Source organism: Necator americanus, chromosome IV (assembly GCF_031761385.1).
Source record: "Necator americanus strain Aroian chromosome IV, whole genome shotgun sequence".
NCBI classification, from domain to species: Eukaryota; Metazoa; Nematoda; class Chromadorea; order Rhabditida; family Ancylostomatidae; genus Necator; species Necator americanus.
Genome location: NC_087374.1, coordinates 22,644,817 through 22,663,533, shown reverse-complemented (window position 1 = coordinate 22,663,533; position 18,717 = coordinate 22,644,817). Strand labels below are relative to the sequence as shown.

Genomic DNA, 18,717 nt, shown 5'->3' with positions numbered 1-18,717 from the left:
ACATGTGTATTAGCAGTAGGGCGCGACGGGGGGTGTTGTCCTCGGTTGGCTTGTCGCACTAGCAAGCTAGCAGCCTGGCACCGGAATCGTCGTACTACCTCCTCACTTAGCTAGCCTGTAGCCTTGACCCACCTTTGTGGCATGGTTGAACCTGCCGAGACGAAGCCTCGCCACCATGGCTGCCCGACGGCCAGGGCCACCGCTGCGTCGCTTTGAGGTGTGAGGTAGAATTTGCAGCAGATTTTCTTGTAGAATAAATGGGGCTATTCACAAATTTTCGATCGTAACTCTTGTTGCTTTGACGACGTCTTTAGGATGACTTGTACTCTTCAATTTGTTTTTTTAGAGCGGTGAAAAAAATTGTATTCAATGGAAACATACTAAGTTTTCGCAAATCCTACTGGATTTTCACTGGCTAGAGTGGCACAAGTGGAAATTACGAATAAACAAGTGAGAGAAAAAATTATTGCAAATCAGGTATTTGACATTATTTTATCCGTCTTCCCAATTTTACTAATTTTCTTTTTCAGCCCCATTTTTGCTGATTATTAAAGCAAAAAAAATAGTCATTTCAATAATTTTGCAGTTCTATCACTAAAATAGATTGGTGGCGTAAATTAGTCCTCTCCTCCTTTGCACGTTTGAATTCAACTCTAACGATATTTCCACCAAATAACTCTTAATATCTTTTCTTCGCGATGAAGTTGTGCGTTGATTGGAGACGATGCCATTGAGTAACAGACATAGTGAATCCTATCTTATGTCCTGTTTGTATTCGTTTTTTTTCGTGTTTATGTGCAATGTACATGTTTATTTAAAGTGTTTCTCCTCAGTCGCCCGCCGCAAGGAAAGGGGCAGCCTTTTGAAAGCCAACTACAAAGAAGACGCAGTAGAACCTATGTACACTTCGCACGAATTAGAGAAGTTAAGGAACAATTTACTCATAAAAAGGAAATACTTGTAATTTAACAATTCCGACACAAATACTTAACGTAATGTAATAACGTAATGAACACATCGTAGTTTATCTCACATTAACGGTTACCCAAGCAAATGTTTTCTAACTAATCTTTATTGACGTCAATGAGTGCTCTTCAAGGATGACAAACTACATACTTAACCATTTTCAAGTACTCAATTTTGTTTTCCAATATTCCATAAGATTTCCAATTTAAAGTGCCTTGGATCTCTTCATATAGTCGCTGTTCTGCTTTGCCAATTCCCATACCATTTCTACGTGATCCTTAAAACGAAGAAATTATTGGGTTACAGTGAGATGTGCATGTAGACACAAACATCAATTTTTGCAGTCCTTTTTTCGTCTTCAGTTAGCATCCATCGACTATCGAAGATGTTCTCAGCTCTGAAAATATTTATAATAATACCTCTGAGCACTGGAAACATGTCTGTAAATAATAGTTCTGGTGCCCAATACGTCGGAAGTTTTTCCAGCCTTGCTTTCCAAATTGAAGAGGAAAGTAAAAAAGACTTTAAACCACTACGAAAAAGTAAGAAAAACCACTGTTAAGAATAAACAAAACTGGTTCAAAGGACTCAAACTTACTGAACACTATTTTCGATACTGCAACGTTTATCAGTCTTACTACTTACTGTGGGTAATTTCAACGACAATAGATTTCTTACTGCAATAAGTGAGAAATTTTAACTACTACTAGATTATTCATGTATCAGGAAAACTGACGGAAGTATAGTCCAAAAAGACAATGGAAATGGTGGAAGATGTGCGTGCAAAATAAGAATAGAAAAAAACAGAATTAAGTGAGAATTATTCAAAACTTTGGTGCGTAAAGAAAATTTATTCTAAGAACTAAAGCTATGAATAGTTTTTTCATCGTCCCTTAGAGTCTAACATTCTTAACACTTAATTCTTTGGCGAAGCCACTCGGAAGCCGTTTTCCACGTACACAACCCATACTATCTGTGATGCCACTGCTTCAACGGCTGGGTTAGAAGGGAACCCTCGTGGAACCGTCGCTCAGCCAGGCAGCCCCGATCGGACACAACGGAAGCATCACCGAGATCCCAGCCATTACACTATTGTCGGATGGGAACGGTCTGACATGAGGTGCAGTTGCACCTCAAGTCAGACCGTTTCCATCCGACAATAGTGTAATGTGTTCGCTCAATAGTCTATTAAGCATATAAAATATGCTCTGATCTAGAGTATTCCAGAAAATACCGTTTAGATGTAGCCTCTTTCTGTTCAGAGACAACGCACAGTAGTCAGTAGACAGGACAGATAGACATCCGCCAATTGCTGGTATCACAACCAAGCTTCTTTTAGGAACTCTTTTTTAATTCGTTCTTCCACTGAATCCATGAAACCCACATAACATAATATGAGTATAGTCAAAATTGACGAAACGTATCACACTGTCAAGAAATGAACGAAATTAAAGAAAACTTTTACACTAGGAAGTGCATTTTCATCAAAATTATCCAGCAAAACATGATATTCATAGCCAAAGGTTAAGGCAGGTACAACAACGCTACTAACTTGCGTCCCAAAATCCGTCGCAAACCGTCGGAATTCTTGGAAGTGGACAAAATTAAATCTTGAAAATACCATTCGAAAGTAAATGAGCTCCTGATTTCAAATGTACTTTGAGAATTTACTATTGACAAATGTGTGGCCTGAAAACGGGCAAAGTTTCCTCAAGCCTCGTTAATTACTTTCACACCTCCGCAATGGCAAATCCCGAGGATACATGGAAGGAAGGACTGTTCAAAGGAACTGAGCTTATTTCTCGAAATTAGACGAAATATTCACTATAATCGTAATCGGGAGGTTATTTAGAGCATTTTGGCATTCTACATCATATGTTGGTTCGAAATTTCCATTCTCTCCAGAAATTGACGAAAGTGCTCCATCGAAGATTAATAAAAAACCATACTTTCCAACATGTGAAAAATCTTCTTGGAAATTTTTCAGTGAACAACCTGTACTTGTCAATAGTTAATATTGTAAGTTTCTAGCTTTGAAAAAGTCTAATTTTCCCAGTGTCAAACTTACAACATTACTAAATCAAAATTATCCAGTAAAACATGATAGCCAAAGGTTTAGGCAGGTATGTACCTCTGAGGTTCTTGTTGGTCGAGCTGCGAATCATTATTCCACCATTCTTCCAAGGATTCGATCATCTTCAATTCTAACAATTAACTACCGATAAGAATTACCGATTAAAAATTGGAAAATAAGTAGTCAAAACAGGAAAATTACCTCCGGTCCTAACACATCAACAGATTTCCTTAAGAACCGTACTTGTCGTGTGTTTCCATAGCATTCGGCAGTTGAAAGGGAACAAATTTGTAGAGGGTCGTTCTTAAACCATTTGACATAGTCCTCCAACGCCACCTACATAGGTCGAATTTGAATACGCTGATTAGTACGTAGAGAACGGTATTCGAATCAATTAAAATAACGAAGAAGATTAATCCTGGTTATTTCGAAAATAATGTAACAGGATTCTTACACGATAATCGCTGTGGAAGCGGTGTTTCTTTACTTCAGCGGGCTTTAAAACCCCGAAATTCCACTGGAGATTGGCGAAGATCTTGAATGAGGGGTAATTCTAAAAATTACATTTCTATAGTAACGGTATCTAAAGCAAACAAATATCGTCATCTCATGTTACAAGTAGGGTCTTCCTAAATGGATGAAAAATGCTAATGAAAATATCCGATATCAACACTTACGGATTTTGTAAGGAACTATACGTACAAAGCTATCTCTAAATTACACGCAAAACCAACTAACTTTGGCCTCATGGCATTGTAGTGCGAGCGATTCCACTAATGGATCGTTCCTATTGATCCAAGACGCCCACTTTCGGAACAAGTAACTGAGTATCATAGAATTTATTTAAGGCATTATAACCAAAATGCAGTTTTTAATGTAATACAAAGCTTTTACGATAGGAAAAAATTGAAACGAACAAACACCACTATTTGCAAGTGTTTTGGCACCGTGATTGTGGTCTGATCAAAGCGACCTGAAGACGGGTGCAGCTGCCTAAGCCTCTGCGCCCGAAACGGAACGATGGTTTCGTCCGTCGCTTGCGCAGCTGCACCAGCCCTCAGGTCATTCCTACCCGACCATACCTCGTCTGTTTTCGGACATCTTCCGAACAAATAGTGATCCTACCACTGGAATGCTCTTTCTTAAAAACCTCCTGAAATGATTTTGTAGCTCGAGTAAGATGTCGAATAAAACGAAGCAAAACAAAACGAAGGCAAAGAAGCAGAAAAAGTATGTACTCACATACAGCGCTTCTGATCTGGAGTAGCTCTCTTTCTCCAGTCTTATCTTCGCGTATGACATCATCCAGCCAGTCCACAGCAGATTTCGCATCAGAATTGGCACGTACTCCTTCAAAAACGGTTTTAAAAAACAGTGGGTACGACCTCGTCACCAACAAATCATTGTGATCACACCTCTCCAGGCAGGTTTTGAGAGCATGTGAGAATTAACTTCTTCCTCCCACTCCTGTACAATGTCACTCAAACAAATTCGCACGTCGTTAAACAATTTTTCGCAGAAATAAAGGAATGCAGGTCCATCCAACACAAAAATCTCAAGTATTCTTCCAACCTTTTTGGTCCTCTGTTAAAACCTCAATATAGCTTCAAACTCACTACTCAGCTAACACGCACTTCTCAGAATCATTACTAGTTCTGTTTCTTTGGCAGTGCTGCTTTCTCTAGAATGAGTCGGCCTCACGGCTCTCGAGCTAGATTTATCCGTTTTTTCTTCCTTTTTTTTCCATATATCCTTCTTTTCATGCCGATTAACTCGTAAGCCAAGAAATCGAAGCCTATGCATTTGATTCCACAATCTGAGAAGTACCAAACTGTTTTCTTCCGAAGACACCTTCTTGACCTCCACAATTAATCAATCCGTAAACAAACGAACAGAGTGAGGTCAAAGTATTACTCTTACTGCTTTTCTTTATATTCGTGCGAAGATGGAGAGATCTGCGACATTCCAAATGAAAGAGGTAATGGTGGGTAGTGAGAAGATGTTATGTGTGAACAATCACTATTATGATTTCAGCGAAGCAAGTTTGGAGTTTTCGGGCACAGTCGCTTGGATAATACACTTCAGCCTTACCGTATGCACAGGGGTCCACGGATATGTGTGCAGTTCCATCCCGTCAGCTCGCGGTAGTGTCCTTCCGCGTACTCCCTCCTTGCGCAAACCGTAGCGCTCCAACACTTCTTCTCTTGTCCACAGACTTACTGGATCCACATTTGGAGAGTAGGTGGAAGGTAGTATTCTCATCGCGTACCATGTGAAGCGACTATACATCTGCAGCAGTGTGTTTTCAATGCCGAAAATAGAAAGTTCTGATGCTGTGGTTTCCCTACATCCCAACACACAAGGGTAGGTTTGCGTCGAATCGTTTAATTGTATATGTGCGTAACCGTCTCTCCAAAAATTCACCTTAAATAGTAAACACAACGTGCACCAAAAGAAATGTAGAAGGTTTACGTCATATGAATGCATGGATCAAATATACTTTTTACAAAGTAGATCAATAATTTTAGCAAAGCGGAAAATAGCGTCTTAAGATTGTGTCAGATATCACAATCTAATGCTTCAATCTTTAGAGTGGCACAAGTTGTGTGAAAACGAATTTCTTTTTTTTTGTACTTATACATAGATGAGACGCAATGACAGTTTACCAAAAAGACCTCACTTGTGGATTTGTGAGAAAGGACTGCATGAAGGTAAGGCCACTGAATGCGGCTGAGAAGATTACGGCAAGTCTGAAAACCGATGCAGCGTCATATCAGTGTTTGTAAAAATCTGGATGTAATTGTTCTACCGAATCTTAAATGGTGAAATAAAAATCACCGGGAACGCCGAATATGTTCAACCGCGTGGAGTTGATTATATGCCACCCTCCTTTTTGTCTCACGTCATTTCATTCTGGTGTTTGCCTTCCTCTAAAGGAAAGCGAAACGATCGCGGACGCGCGGTGGAACGTGTTCGGTACCAAGTTTAAGCTAAAATTATGAACTTGTTAACAATGGTATCCGTGACCCAATCCGACGACATTGCCATTGTCAAAAACTTCCCCAAAAGAATCCAAGAACATGCAGCAGTGAACACCAAATTGCGATAGCACTGAATTTCTTCTTTCGGTTTTGTTATCAGTAGAAGGATAATACTGCGTAGACACAGAGTACCAAGTTGAAACCTACCTTCTCTGTGTCCCATTTCTCTTGGAGCTCACTAGATTTGAGAAAAACATTTATTTTTTGCTTGTATTGAGGAATATGACGGGCAATAATCCAGCTGGAGTAGGCAAAATGGGTGGCTGCAAGTGCAGCACACACGTTAGCCAGTACGACCGGTAGCCACAAACTCAGAGTGTTCGTATTGTATAGCCCCAGACAGCTCCATTTGGATGCAACCTGTACTTAGAATCCCATCCTACTTCACTATTGTTTGCAATAGAGACAACCTTATCAAAATGGATAGCTGTTGTGGCGAAGACAGTTCCACCGAGAGCCAATAGTACAGGAATTGTATACTGCATAAGAAAGAGTATCGAACACGAAGTACCGAAAACAGCCAGGTGCTGGGTCGACTAAAGGCAACCTTCAAGCTTGGTTGTCCCAAAACGTTGTTTGTCGCCAAGCTCCACGAATTTCTTTGCTTCAAGTGAACCACCGCAAAGACGTTGTACGCTTCCAGGGTAATGTAGCCGATCCCTAAACACATTAACGAGTTCAATCCCCTTCATTCCCTGCTGTCCTGAGTGTCTAATAGAGAATTACCTAGTGAATAACAGACTGTGATAACACAATACCACATCCTGCAGGCGATGATAGAAATATTGAATAATCCCGGATGTTGAAAGAAGAGAACAGTCAAAGCACCTATGGATAGGAATATGGAGCGCAAATCCTGGTAGTAGACTTGTGAATCCTTCAAAAAATAAATTGAGTGTTCATATTAAAACAGGAAATATATGAGACAACGTCCGACTTTAATTCAGATTCGTTCGAGGTTTGCGAAAGTGTGTTTGCCCCGTATAACGACCTCCGTGGTCCTGTCGATGTATCAGTTCAGCGCATTTGTCCCTGCAGACAAGTACGTAACCAGCCAATCGACCACGAAGGATGAAGGGTGCGGTTCGCTGCAGATTCTAACTATTGACGTCGCAGTCACAGTGGCTTCCCTATTCCAATTTCCTCCATGCCTATCATCCCCTGAGATCGACAAGTTGTTTCCAGTCTCGTCTGGGAGGTTAAAAACAATGACTCAACACAGTAAATTATTACACAGGCTAAACCCTTTCATAAACCTCAAACAATTGTGAATTGGAGCTGAACATTGCGTTGCGTCGGCGAGTCCGAAGCGGACTGAGTGACCTCGGACGCTTATCCTTCCATTCTTTACTTCTATCCGTAGTAGTCGTGTTTTACTTGAACAGATACCTGTGCACTTTTAGGGAAGTATATGAGGAGTATTGTTTTGACGACCATCAAAAAAACTTCATTTGAAGAGAGCACGAGGACAGTAGCAGTCGTTTCGGATAGAAAGGACCTCTAAAAAAAACAGTGCACCCTCAGAGATCATTAATGAAGACATTGAAAGCAGTTACCCGTGGAGGGATTTAGTTCTATTGTGCTTGGTTCACATAATACATAAGTGTTATGACAATAAATTAAGCATTCTAATTTTCATAACAATATCATAATCATTAATAATTCACATTAAAACTGCTCGAACACGTGCAGCAGTGAAGTACTTACCTGGTTGGACGACAAGAATGAAAGGTTCACTTTAGCAACCTCGCAATTGACACCGGCGTAGCCCTCGCTGCATTCGCAATGAGCCTGTGACATTGAAGCATAACTTCTAATTTTGTTTCAGAAGTAATCTCCCTTTGCCTTTCAAGATTCTTCATGTTAACTTTCACCTGCAACACAGGGGTAAGGTGGTGATACAAAACAATTTATGATGTCGCTACCAAACATTATGGTACGCGCCGGTATTTACGCGGCATATTCTTCATCTGTTTGGCACACACTCTATCATCTATCCAGTCAGATCCAAACAGCTGCGAAAGATAAGAAGAAGAAATATTTCAGAGATGGCTGCTCTCTCGGAACGTGGGCCTAAAAATTTGGCTAATAAGCAAAAAGCTTCTTCGAGCATCAAGTTTTCGTGGCAAAGATGATGAAAACTGTGGTAAACAATGCAGAAAGGGTCCGTCGACGACATTATGGAATTTCAAATGCCAAAGTGAGCGATTTTTGGAAGAACTCCGTTGTGGAACGTGAACCTGAGCGTTGTCAATCAGTCAGGTTATACACCTTCTCCATGTCAGCTTTGTCGAGTCTTGGTCACAAGTTTTAAGAAGTTGTAGAAAGTTGTTCCGAGTGTAATATAATGATAAGTGGTTAGAAGAGTAGTGTTTGGCGTTTAACAATCCGCTTAGGATGTATAAACACCTTCACTTCAGAATCGTTTGAGGTTACGACCGTGTAACTCGCTTAAACACTGACTTACAGGGAATAGTTAACGTGTCTAGTCAGTTTTTTTTATCCTCCCAGACAAGGCTGGTACCAGTTTGTCGACGCCGGAGGGATGAAGGGCTTGGTGAGCTCTACGGCGGATTCAAGCCCCCGATCGATCGTGGAGGCAGCGCATCCCTCTTCCCGACTGCGCTACACCCGCCCTTAAAGGCATCACCCCACGAATCTGAGGTGGTGCAGATTTCAAGTGGAGTATTCGTAAACGGGATAGGAGACTATGGAGAGGGGGGTGATTCCGTCCATTTCTTGCTAATTACCGTAAAAACGGCCCGGAAGATGCGGCGCCGCACAAGGCCGACGCGCTCCAGTCGAACTCCTCGTGGGAAATAGTGCGCCAGAACGCCTGAATCCGTATCGGCGCCGCATCTTCCGAGCAGTTTTTTACGGCAATTAGGAAGAAATGGACGGAATCACCCCCCTCTCCATAGTCTCCCATCCCGTATACGAATACTCCACCTGAAATCCGTACCACCCCAGATTTGTGGAGTGATGCCTTTAATATAGTGATTAACCATCAAGGTTTCAATTATCCTTTCCTCATCTTTCTGTGTGATAGCGGTAAGAAAACGTTTGAGCTTCAGCTCAACCCAACCATTGAGATGATTGTCTATAACTATCGCTTATAACTTATACTTAACTGTCCACCATCGCTGTGCGACTTATCCACCATTTTCAAGTCTCCGCGTTGCTCTTGAAGATCGAATAATATGTTCTCTGTTCGTTCCCACCTTCTGGATTTTTTACAGTGCACCAGTTCCGATTGTATTCCTCAGATCGGCACCGCCGAAGACGGTTTGACTACGTTATTTATCTCCAAGACAGAAATTGCAAAAACCGAATCTTGTGTCCTACCGCTGAACATCACTTTTTCGTCATCTCTTTAAAAAACTTCAAGCAATGATGAAATGATGATGGAGTGAAATGATGATTCTATAGTTTTCTTTCCAAATTACTCAGTGCTTCATTTGAAGAATATTCAAAATGTGTTTTCACACAAACGTTTCTTTGATACCACTTCCACTTGGAAACGGTATTCGAAGCATGAGTTTTCCTCCTCCCTTTTCCCCAACAACTACAGTAGGATCGCTATTTCTTCGACAGAAAACGAAAAAGACGCGAATATGAAAAAAAGACGAAAAAGACAGGGATTCGCGTCTTTTCCGTCTATTTTTCATACCTACACATCAATAGATTTGTGAGCGCGAGCTCTACGATTGAATATAATTAGAACTTTCAGAACCTATCAAGGAAACAGTTTCTGAAAAAATTACCTGCGTGTACACATTCAAAAGACTGAGTGCGAGATAACTGCTCCCCGAGGATATATGATTTTTGACATGAACAAATTTCTCGAAAAGTGAAATGATGGTTACATATTCGTAACCTACATAATATTGCGAACAATTTGATATAGAGCTATAATTCCATGACAACGAAGATTTTGTGAGTTTGAATAAAGTGACATATTTCAACTCCAGGAACGACCGACATTACCAGCCTAAAAATCGCAACCTAACTTCCAATAAATCGCAAAAAATAAGCTTTCTGTAAAAACGCATGGGAAGTTCTATATCTTTGCAGGTTCAAAACTGACCGCAGCTGACATATTATAGAAAAAATCGGAACAAATCATAGGACAATGACTGCTTCCTGTTGCATTGTGCCGACAAACAGTGAACCAAGTTTGTTAGCGATTTATGAACTGCCAAAAATCAGAGTAAGAATGCAAAGTAACGAAGTTGCAACTTTAGCTGCAAAAAAACACAAAATTCTGTTGAGCTGGAAAATCACGAGAATAGATAATCCTACAACAAATAGTTTTGTAGATTTTGTGAGAAAACAATTTTTAAGCTGGTGATTTCGGTCGTTCCTGGAGTTGAAATATGTCACTTTAGTCAAACTTACAAAATCTTCGTTGTCATGGAATTATAGCTCTAAGATTTATCAAATCGTTCGCAATATTATGTAGGTTACGAATATGTAACCATCATTTCACTTTTCGAAAAATTGGTTCACGTCAAAAATCACATATCCTCGGGGCGCAATTATCTCGGACACAGCCTTGTTAATGTGTATCGGTGTGTGATTTTTTTCAAAAACTGTTTCCTTTATAGGTCTTGAATGTTCTAATTACATTCATTTGCTAGAGCTATCGAATCTATTGATGCACAGGTAATCTTATAATAAAGATCAAATTTAGGCTAGTTATGGGAAAAAAGACGAAGAATTAGCGATCCTACTGTAGCACAGAATGATGTGATAACATGAAATGATGTGGACATCATCACTGAACTGGTGAAAGTAATCCCCCTACTTCAAATGGCGTCAACTGTTGTCTACCATTCAAACAGCCACTTGCATTTGTGTTTCCAATTTCTGAAGAAAGGATATAGCCAGCATGACAAAGCAAACGCGCAGAGTAATTTACAAGTAAGGGGGTATGCAAACATATGCATCCACGGTTATGAAATAGTTAGCAACGTTACATTTAACTCTTGAGAAATTCATTTGCAATTGTTGCGAGGTTGTAGTATACCTCGGGGCGCTAATTTGACTTTTGAATTTGATTCATTTCAGTCTATTTCATCATCTTTTAGCGCACCAATACTATTCCATGCGACCTATCTCACCTCTTTCTGGCGTTGGGGTTACCAGTTCGACACCGTGGTACCTCTCTAACTGCTTTCTGGAACTTCGTTACCCCACAAACAAACGCGACATAATAAGCCCGTAATTAGATAGAGATGATGAAAGATGGTATCAACTTTGCAAGTGGAACATTTCGTAAAGAGCGAGACAAAACCAGGGACGATCACTATCCACCCATACGTAATACTGGGAAATATAGTCCAAGTTTGAATTGGCTATCAGTTGTAAATTTTCCAAACACTCATGTAATGCGAGAACATTAGTGTTATATAGCATGATAGATATCATTTGATATAGTACTACAAAGAGAACAGTACAGTATTTGCATCCTGATGAAAAAACGCCCAGTTTCTGCATCAGAACATTGCCGTCGGATTGCTCGTTTTAGAAAAGTTAGTGTAACTATCTACTATAACTATTATCTTGAACCATTCAAATTACCTTATCCACTTCTGAAGCGCATTTACCATGTTCGCCGCAATTAAGCTTGTTAAGACGACATTGGTTGGGCGCTTTCCAACAGATGAAGCCCTTAAAACCTTAAAACATGCTGGACAACATCTACAGACTTACAGTTCTGTTTGACAATCTCCAAGTCCTCTCTCCTTGAAACCTCGGCATTTGGAAGTGTATTTATGCTTTCTTGTTATGTCAACGAGGTTTAGGTGAAACTTTTTTTATTTGCCCGACGCTTCGGCAAAATCGTCTTTATCGAAGGATTGAAAATGGTTCAAGGGCTTTGACTTCATGCATCTCATCAAACTCCTCTTCTCTCCTTCCCAAGCGTCGATCTCGTTCTAAGCACACTACGCAAGAACCCAAAAAGCAAAACAAACTGACTAGACTCACCGACTAGCGAGGCTGGTGAACCACTGCGTTCTTAAAGATTGCCACCAAGGCGAATAAGATCTACGAACTGTGCAGTACCCTTAAGTACTGATGTATGAATAACGTTAAGGAACTGTTGGAATTGTCTGCGTAAGGTCAACGACTTGCCCCACATGCAGTTGCGTTGCTTAGATCTCATTCGCCCTAGTGACAATCTTTAAGAAGACTGGTTGGTTCGGTGGTTCACTAGTCCCGCTAGTTGGCGAAACTGGTCAGTTTGTTTTCCTTTTGAAGATTTTGCGTGGTGTACTTAAAACAATATCGAGGCTTGGCGAGAAGAGAAGAGGAGTTTGATGGGATATGCATGGCATCAAAGACCTCGAACCATTTTCAGGCCTTTGAGAAGAAAAGAGTTCGTCGAAACATCAGGCCAATAAAAAAGTTTCACCTAAATCTCGTTGGCATAACAAGAAGATATAAAGTTTTGTTTGGTATTGCTGGCGAAAAAATACATAGCGTTACACTCACGCTCCAATGCTCCTTGCAATCGCACACGAATCCTTCTTGCACTTCTATGCAGTTATCAGTCCCTAGCTGATTGCATTCTTCGCACGATTTACGTATTCTAGGATTCCACGGCGTTTCCACGTCTTCCATGTCGTCGTTGTCTATTTCTGCTGTGTAAATAAGATTGTTAGGGGATGGAATGGGGGTGGGGGGTTGGGATGTGGTGAATGGCTTGGAAAGTTCCTCGTCACTTTGAAAAGTACTGACTTTCCTTAAACACTTAAAAGATAACAAAACTGTTGTCAGTAATAAACAGTTCATGAAGCAATTTTTCTAGAAAGTGTCCGACTGACTGTTGAAATACCTGAGAAGGTTACATTCAAAATGGCTTTCAGAACTTCTCGATTTTTCCCCGTTGATGCTGTTTCAGTGCTCTGACGAAACAAAAGTCTGGCGCTACAATGTTAGAATCGAATAAAGAAAGCATTTTATGAGCTTTGAAGAATTCCAAAGAAATGGAGTTAAATAGAGGCTGATAATCTCTGGACGATATTTTGGAAAATTTGTTTGGAGGACGATTTTTAGTCCGTTTTATACAAAGTTAGCGCCGTTAGTTATACCTATCTAAACCCAGCACTTGAACCTTGCACAAAGTAAAGTGTTTCGCCTAAAAAACCTATCAATTTTTTGTAAATTGGCAAGGATTCAACAACAAAAATTAGTGGAACAACAGTATGGATTAATTATTGGACAACAACGCAATTTTTCGCAGTTCATTTTCTAGTGCTGTTTCTATAATTTTCGTATCAATAATTACCGACTAGTACGATGAAATAAAACTTACTAGTTGTTGATTCCATTATTTGCGGAAATCCCGTTGCGAAACTCTGCAATTGTGATCGATCTAATTGCCAGCCCGAGGTTAAGAGCACTTGGACCTGTGTGACCAAACTATATTGGTTTCCTAGCTTACGGTTTTTCTCGAAATCGCTCACCTCCTCTGTTGGTGTTGTACGAAATTCAGTTTCACTGCTACCATTCCTGTTAGTAGAGCTGGTTTCGCTTCCATGGCTTACGAAATCCTCGTTACCGAAACCATCCACTGAATCAGTCGACGTGGACAGTTGGCTCATTTTTGGAGTTGTGGTCCACGGATTTAAAAAGTCAGACGCAAAGTTCGTTGTATCGTTGTATGTTAGAGAGGATGAGGCGAAAAATGCTGACGAGATGAATGAGACGATCGGGGTTGAAACCGACCCAAACCAAAAGCTCGTTGTCGTTTCAGTTGCGCTGTTTCCAGATGAAGTATGTAGTGCTGGATGTGCGGATCCGTTATTTGCCGATTGAGGCCATTTTCTATCAGATGCTTCACTTGAGGATTCGAGACCTTGTAATGTGCTTTCCGCTGCCGAGATGTCTCTCGGAGTAGTGAAATCAGTTGCTGTCAAAACAGTTCCTCTTTTTTCTGTTGAGGAGGCTGTTTTCGCGGTAGTTGATAACATTGTAGAAGTTAAATTTCCGGAATCATCCGCACATATAGATGTCTCTGATGTGAGTGAAAGTAATTTCGAAGTACTTTCTTCTGCAGGTTCTGATGTATCTTCTGACAAGGTTTGGGTTGATGAAGATTTTTCTACAGAAATCAATGTGGAGAAGGCTTGGAAACCGGCAGATAATTCTCCCTCTGACGTAGCGACTTTTGCGGTTTCTTGTTCGGAAAAGGCAGGGGAATATAGTACTGTGTTTTCGGTAGAAGAGGAAATTTTTCCAGTGGTCTCTTTGCGTTCACCACTCGCAGTACTGCTTGTTGAGGAAATTGTGAGGTCTTGGTGGTTTGAAGTGCTCTTATGAGGAACTGAAGTTGGACTTCTCGAAATGGTAGTCTTCGGTCGAATAAATGAGTAGTGTGGAGGTTCCGCTTCTGTTTTTGCTGTTTTCGATATTATTTGGATGTTGTCGTCATATGATGTTGTGGTATTGTCATCGAGGGGATGTGTAGTAGCAATTTCCGATGTGTCAAGGGAACTTTTGTCCGAAAACGTCCGATCCTCCGCTGGTGAACTTGACAATGGTAAAGTGGAAGTAATTGCTGATGATTTACCTTGTGAAGACTGCAGTGTCTCAAAAAGTTCCGATATTGAATAAAAATTCTGAGTACTCGTTTCGTTCCTAGCATTTATGGTACTAAGATCGAGAAGATATGTTGAAGCGTCTTCCGATGCGTCAAAAGAACTTCTGCTTGAATATTTTCGATCTTCAGATTTTGTTTTTGAGAGTGGTGAATTAGGCGTAGTCAGAAGCGATGATCTGCCTTGTGAAGACAGCAGCGTCTGAAAAAGAATCGACGTTGAATAAAGACTCTGAACACTCCGTTCTTTCCTAGCGGTTGTGGTGCTAGCATCAGAAAAATCTGTTACAGGATCTTGTGATGCGTCAGAAGTGCGTCTGCTGAAAAACGTTTGGTCCCCGGAAGTTGATTTTGACAATGGTGAATCAGACGAAGTAGTGGTCGACGATCTGTCTTGTGAAGACGGCAGCGTCTCAAAAAGAATCGATGTTGGATAGAAACTCTGAACACTCTGTTCTTTCCTGGCGGTTGTGCTGCTAGCATCAGAAAAATATGTTGCAGGCTCTTGCGATGCTTCAGAAGTGCTTCTGCTGAAAAACGTTCGATCCCCGGAAGTTGATTTTGACAATGGTGAATCAGACAATGTTACGGATCTACCCTGTGAAGACTGCAGCGTCTGGAAAAGAACAGACGTCGAGAAAGATTTCTGAATGCTCTGTTCACTTAACGAAAGAGTTGATGTTGTCGTGGTCCTCGCATTACTAGCGGTATATGTTATTTTCTCTAATTTGTCGCTTCCTGAAAGAGTTGTTTGTGGGGCTTGAGAAGCAGATATTCCAGTGACTTGAAAATAATGAGTTTTCTGAGAGTCGGTGCTTTGTTGAGTTGTTGAACTGTGAAGTGAGTTCGTTGTTGGGTCAAACACCATTTGAGTGGATTTGTGTTTTGTGCTTCCCTGTAGCGGTGCTAACGAAGTAGAGCTAAGTGCAGATACTCCACTTTCCCTCGTTATGCTTGAAGCAGGCTGTTGAGAAGATTTTCTCAAAATTTCTGGGCTAGTCGCAGTGATTAGCTCTTTGTTTACGGTTTCAGTCGTCAGATCAGATCGTGTGGTTTGAAAAACATCATCGCTATTGTCATAAAATGATGTTCCCGTTTCCTTTGTTTTGCCGGTCGTTGCTACGTCTTCATCGTTCTCCTCTTTTGTGGCTGAACTCAACCACCTAAGGGTGCCACTCGGTTGCCAATTTGAACCATCTTCCTCCGTAGAAAGGGATTTGGTCTTTGACTCAGCGAAAACGGTCGTTGTACTGTAGCTCTGCGCTTGAGAAGTTTCGGCAGTGCTAATACTGCTAAGCAAGTTGTTCGAAGAAGAGACTGGTGTGTTTTGTTCTGAGGTAGTGCTTGAAAAGAAACTTTCGGATGTTCGAGTGACTGGTTTCGTATTTGTCCCTGTGGAGGCGATCAGTGCAGCGGTTGGGTCAGCACTGCTGACAATTGCTTCATCCCTTGGTATTTCCGAAGTCTTTGTCGGGTCCTCGTAAAGAGTGGATACCGTAGTTATTTTTGAGTTGTACTCCGTCAATGTTGTTAATGAGTCGAATTTCGAGCTATGTTCCTCAGAAACCGCTTCCGAAGAAGTGAACGTGACTAGTTGTGACGAAGTTTCTCCCAGGGGTGCGGATGTGGATGCCGAGCTCCTTTTTATGGTGGTCCCGAAAGCGATATCTGAAGATGAGGAGAAGATTCCTGTTGTGCTTGGAGTGAAAGATGAGGGAGTTCGCGTCGATAATATCGTCGTTGTAAGTGAGGATGAGGGTATGGCTGTTGGCGATATCGTCGTTGACGTATATGTCGTCGTTGCTATCGATGTTCTTGGAGTTGTTGTTGGGATAGGAAACGCTATCGGTGTTTTATCACTGAATAGACAGTATTTCACGTTGGACTCGAAAGGTACAGTGTGCTCAGGAACTCCATATGATTTGCACATATCAGCACAATCACACGGGCATAGTCCAATGTATGCCAAGGTCTGCACAGACAAATTTTCGTCTTCAATCTTCTTTTTGATCTCTGCTTTTAAACCTTCTACGAGGTGCTGTGATACGGATGATCCGCAAAATTTCAAAGCATCCTCGAAGTTCAATAAAATGTACACCCATCTTCGCCCAAACATAAAAAAAGGAACTTCGGAATTCAAACTTGGTTGTTGATCCAAAATGGAGAGTCCTCTATTGTCTGCACAACCCGCAGATCTGGCCTTTCTCGCTTCTGCTTTAAGATATCCGGAACTATCTGAAATGTTTTTGTTACGCAGGACTCTAGCAAAGTTTCTTTTGAAGTTCATTTTCGTTCTTTGCCTAGTGAAAAGGAATCGGCATTCGTTTCTAAATGGACAGCTGGAACAAAATGGTACTGGCTGTGAACCACGGAGGTGCGATGCCTACGGTAATCTCTTCTTACTTGAGTCCCTCATTCAGGTTTAAAGGAACCTGGGCATTTTTTGACTTCTTAGGATGTGGGAACCGGTGTGGTTCGTTGATTAGAGCTCGTTTCTGTTCAAGATAAATTCAGCTTTATTCTCATTATTTTATTTTATTTAAGGTTTATAGGTCTTCGTCATAAACTACTGTTTTGTTTACTGTCTCCTCATAGAAGTGTAGCATCGTGAACTACTATGTTGTTCTAAACTAAATGTTTTCCATAATTAATACACTATTTGAAACTTATTTGCAGACAAGTACGACTTTGCTGCTCGACTAAAGATTTGGACCTGCGAGAATGATGAGATTTCTCTACTGTTTTCTGCCCTATTGTAATTATTTAGTTTTTGTTATCCGGCAAAATCAATTTTTTCGCCGAAAAATCACAAATATGCAGGCTGTAAATGCTGCGTCAGTCCAATGGAGTTTTTGTAATCTCTATCTCCCATCATTTTCTGGAGTTACTGCACAGATCCAAATTTCGTCGTGTTCTCCAGCTTTGCTTCATGGAAACACATTTAGCTAAGAGCTAACTACAAAGAAAACAAGCAGAATACAGCTTTGATTTTCACTGAAGTGCAAAAAATCAGAGACTGAGCATACCATGTCGACTTTATTTGGTAAAGAGTCGGATCCCGACGTATATATGGTACATCCCTTCCTTTTTTCAACATTTTCCCATCTATGTTTCCCAATGTTGTCAATATTATTCGTGGAGAAATAGAAGATGAAAAGGCTTCAAACACGTTTTCTCTTGCATGTGAGTGAGCGAACAACTCAGCTCCATCTCTCGCTTCTATTCCTTGGTGGTTGCCTTAAATTCCCTAACCCAGTTTCGAGAACTAAGTGCTCTTGGAATCAAATTCACTTCTTTCACCAAGAGGACCATGAACAAAAAAAGATTTGATAAGAGCAAGCGTTGATGTCATTCATTCGTAATTATTTGTCTTTTTCTTAGTATCTGTTCTCTTCTATATCTTTAGTTCTTTAGAAGAAACCCACTGTTTGCACTTTCAGCGTTCGTACGTCTAACGATCGTTGCCATATTAAGGAAAATGAAGGCAACCGTTGGCCGCATTGTTGCACTTAGGTGGTGCAGCTCCACGTGTTGCGTATTAACGAAGAGAGAAGCTATAAAGAGTAATCTATTTTGATAGGAATAAAAACAAAAAATGCTTTTCCGGATGATAGTAAAAAAAGTAGTGGAAAGGAAGTACAGAGAAGAAAACAGAATTCCAAGAAGTCTTTTTTTTCGAATCGGGACCGAAACTCCAACAATGGTGCGCTGATTATTGACTGACAGAACTCTTTTGGGCATCCAAAAAGAAATTCAGGAGAGCTGCTGTAGCCACTTGTGTTTCCTCCGTCCGTTGCGGAGGAAAGTGGAGTGTAGATGGTTTGTTCCGAAGCCACTCCCATAAGCAAACTTCTTCTTAGCGTTGCTACATTTAGCAAGCTTCTTCTAATATTTTAGTAGTCGAAAAATGAAAAATTGGTGAAGAAATCAAATTGACAATTATTGATATGGTTTCCATGCAATTCCTCACGATTTTATTCTGAACAATTCTTCATGATAAAAAAAAACAATTTTGGTTCGACTACTGTACT

General features: G+C 40.7%; 1 protein-coding gene across 2 annotated transcripts; it reads right to left on the bottom strand.

Moving 5' to 3' along the window:
• Positions 1-1,171: 1,171 nt before the first annotated feature.
• On the bottom strand, positions 1,172-18,154 carry RB195_002384 (uncharacterized protein; the record flags this gene model as incomplete). 2 transcript variants are annotated; one of them, XM_064199623.1, is made up of 19 exons in its annotated part: positions 1,172-1,243; positions 1,297-1,363; positions 3,098-3,162; positions 3,242-3,376; positions 3,495-3,593; positions 3,779-3,863; positions 4,123-4,193; positions 4,283-4,390; positions 5,132-5,329; positions 5,721-5,790; positions 6,045-6,151; positions 6,229-6,322; positions 6,442-6,560; positions 6,629-6,741; positions 6,808-6,958; positions 7,471-7,581; positions 7,789-7,872; positions 11,665-11,754; positions 13,554-16,802. In XM_064199623.1, 19 exons carry the CDS (start codon positions 16,800-16,802, stop codon positions 1,172-1,174), a joined length of 5,088 nt encoding a protein of 1,695 aa, XP_064055504.1. The 2 variants fall into 2 exon arrangements, with proteins under 2 accessions (XP_064055504.1, XP_064055503.1); XM_064199622.1 differs by lacking the exons at positions 6,045-6,151; positions 6,229-6,322 and adding an exon at positions 18,112-18,154 and having other exon boundaries at positions 13,554-16,921.
• Between the last annotated feature and the right edge of the window lie 563 nt (positions 18,155-18,717).